Source organism: Coptis chinensis, chromosome 3 (genome assembly GCF_015680905.1).
Source record: "Coptis chinensis isolate HL-2020 chromosome 3, ASM1568090v1, whole genome shotgun sequence".
NCBI classification, from domain to species: Eukaryota; Viridiplantae; Streptophyta; class Magnoliopsida; order Ranunculales; family Ranunculaceae; genus Coptis; species Coptis chinensis.
Window position 1 is genome coordinate 60,580,003 of NC_141458.1, and position 3,312 is coordinate 60,583,314.

Here is a 3,312-nt window from a genome sequence, read left to right on the forward strand (position 1 = left end):
GTCAAGGCTTGGACCATTGCAAAGCTCTTTCGAGCCGGTCGTTTTGACATAAGGTAGGCCTCAATCCGAGGTCTGAGTCCAAAGATATGGTATTCGGAAGTTCTGTGACTTTTGCTCCTTTATCTCGCTAAAAGTGGCACATTTACAGCATAATGGACTTTGAAGCCTGAAATGCATAAAAACACGTAATCAGTATTAACTCTTACTTATTATTCACATAATTGGTCTAACAGTATGATTATTAAGGGGTTAAAACTACAGTTTTGGGCTCTTATCAATACACGCGCCTGCAGAACCGCTACACAAGGTCTTTAGCCCATGATCATTTGCTATGTGGGCGTTGGATGTCGTCTGACCTCTGCCTATGGCTAGTGGGAAAATGAGGTTTATGCTAGCCGCGACTGACTATTTTAGAAAATGGGTTGAGGGGGTGGCTCTGTAGCAGGTGAAGGAGGAACAGGTGAGAAAATTCTTGTGGGAGAATATAATATACAAGTTCGGACTACCGCACACCATCATCGCAGACAACGGAATCCGTTCCACGGGGGGAAGGTGAGAGCCTTCCTCCAAGCCTTCAAAGTGAAGAAAGGTTTCTCAGCCCCTTTCAACCCAGAGGGGAATGGACAGGCAGAGTCTTCAAACAAAGTGATCATGGATAACCTAAAGAAAAAGCTGGAGGAACGCAAGGGATGTTGGGCAGATGAGTTATACCATGTACTGTGGGCATACTGCACGACATCGCGGACATCTACAGGAGAATCCCCGTTCACGATGGCCTATGGGGTAGAGGTAGTGATCCCTGTGGAAATGATGGTGTTAACAACTAGAACCAAGGCTATGGAAGCAGGGGTTAATGAGAAAATCTTAGCCGGGGAACTAAACCTTACAGAGGAAAGGAGAGACACCGCGCGCATTAGACTGGAAAAGTACCACCAGAGGTTACAGAGACAGTATAACAAACGGGTGAAGCCGTGGAATTTTATGGTTGGCGATCGGGTGCTTCGGAGGGTGACCCCAGCCATTAGGGAAGAGACAGACAGGAAGCTAGGACCTAACTGGGAGGGACCATACATCGTGGTGGAGGCTGGAATTTTTGGGACCTATAGGTTGCAGACGCCCCAAGGGGATAGCATCAAGCGGCCGTGGAGCATCAGGAAGTTGAAGGAATTCCATGAGTAACTTCATCTTTAGTGTTTTTAATTAAAGAAAATTGTATTTGCTTCATTCAAGCCTTGTAATGGTATTTTGAGTTAGCTATTATGTTAATGAAAGCAATAGCAAATTTCTTCCATCTGATAAGTGTGCATCCGTTCATGTGTGAATTAGGCGAGGGGTAGCGGACAGGGGGTTCCAAACTCAATAGCAACTCCTTAGTCAACTTGAGGGCAAGCTGAGTGCCTCGGGCATACTTAGCGGCCCTCAACATCTCCACGACCAATATGGGGGCACGCTGAGTGGCCCGGGCATACTCAGCGGCCCTCAACCTCTCCACGGTCAACTTTGGGGGCAAGCTCAGTGGCCCGGACATACTCAACGGCCCTTAACATCTCCATGGCCAACTTGGGGGCACGCTAAGTGGCCCGGGCATACTCAGCGAGCCCTCAACCTCTCCACGGTCAACTTGGGGGCAAGCTGAGTGGCCCGGGCATACTCAGCGGCCCTCAACCTCTCCTTAGGCAACTTGGGGGCAAGCTGAGTGGCCCGGGCATACTCAGCGGCCCTCAACATCTCCACAGCCAACTTGGGGGCAAGCTAAGTGGCTCGGGCATACTCAGCGGCCCCCAACAGCCTTCTATGGGAACGACAGAGGGGGGCTTATGACATGTGCAAGTGCCAGCGTGGAACAAGGCAATAAGTAAATAGGGAGGGATGGCAACACAATTACAAAAGATGAATGTATTGATTGCAATGATTTTTCACCAAACGAGTGTTAAACAAGCAACTGAGGCCCACCGTGGTCTGCTGGGACTACCCAGAAATCCAGACCCGGGGGTTATAACAAAAAGTCAGAACATCAAAGATCAGATTTAAACTGTGCATCATGCTAAGCTAATAGACAGAGAGAAATCCCAGTATGCTTCATTTTGAATCGCTCGAGGCGTCCGCTTTGCAAGCCACCCTCCTCCACACGTCGGTAGATTCGTCCACATCAATGGGAGATGTTGACACCATAGTACAAAATATCATGATATATCATGATATATCGCGATATTTATCGAGTATTTAAGAAAAGATATGATTATGTCGAGGATATGTCAAAGATATTATCTCATGTAAAAACTGTAAATATCGTCGATAAATTCGCGATAACCTACTAAATTCAAAATATCCATAATATGTTGACTTTGTTAACTGATAACAAGACCTGGGAAATTGCCCACTATGTTTTATTGCGAGAGAAAGTTACAACCAGGTCGTTTTTTTAGGCTCTACTATCTAGAAAAGAGTTTGTTAGATAAAAAAAACTTCTTCTTCTATAGCTCATCTTCCTCCTTTCTTATTTCTCATTTTTAATATTTGTTTCAAGGAAAAGAGATGTAAGATGGAAGACTATGAAGTGAAATCAAAGAAGAAAATTGAGATGGTTTTACGGTGATGACATTTTTATATGAAGAGAGGGAAAAAGTAGAATCAATTTTGATTTGGGGTGCGTGTCCATGGTATGTCTTCAACTTGTAACATGGAAGAAAATATGGAATTGTTATTCATGATTTCTTCAATGGATTGGAAGTTTGAAACCCTCGTTTCTATTTGTTTGAAAATGTCGACCAGATTGATATTTATCAAAATATCGCGATAATATTGATATTTATCAGTATATCGTTAACATATCGTCAAAATTTGCAGATCATGCAGTGTTAAATATCGACAAAGAAAGGGAAATATCCCCAATATATATCGTACTTTCAGGAGTCGATATTTCACCGTATCGCGATATCACCCCAAGAGTAGCAGCGACTTCCGTCTCAATAGCAGGGGAGATGGCCGCGGAGTCGGTGGGAGCCAAAGCAGGAGACCGTTCAGGGAGAAGACGTCCGGTGGCAGTTAGGGCTTCCAGCTGTTGGTTTAGTTCTCTGGCGATCATCTTGGCGGCCAGGACCTTGAAGTGTTCAACGACATCTTTCAACGACTTCTCCAGGTCAGCCTGGGCGGCGGCCCTATCGGCCTCCCTCTGACTCTCCAACTAGGAGGTGACGCCGGCCACATAATCCCTATGGACTTGCTCGGCGCTGGGAGCTCCTTGTGATGATTGAGGGCCGTGAGACGGGTGTCATCTCTTTCCTTCTTTAGTTGAGCGTGCTTCGCTTTCCA

The 3,312-nt window shown here is 45.8% G+C and overlaps 1 protein-coding gene across 1 annotated transcript; it reads left to right on the plus strand.

Moving 5' to 3' along the window:
• Nucleotides 1-771: 771 nt before the first annotated feature.
• LOC147510271 (uncharacterized) lies at nt 772-1,179 on the plus strand. Its single transcript, XM_086598066.1, has one exon. The coding sequence runs from the start codon at nt 772-774 to the stop codon at nt 1,177-1,179; it is 408 nt and encodes a 135-aa protein (XP_086454192.1).
• The last annotated feature ends 2,133 nt before the right edge of the window (nt 1,180-3,312 follow it).

Excerpts from the sequence above, each read along its gene's own strand:
- LOC147510271 (XM_086598066.1), top strand. The coding sequence starts at position 772 with ATGGCCTATGGGGTAGAGGTAGTGATCCCTGTGGAAATGATGGTGTTA.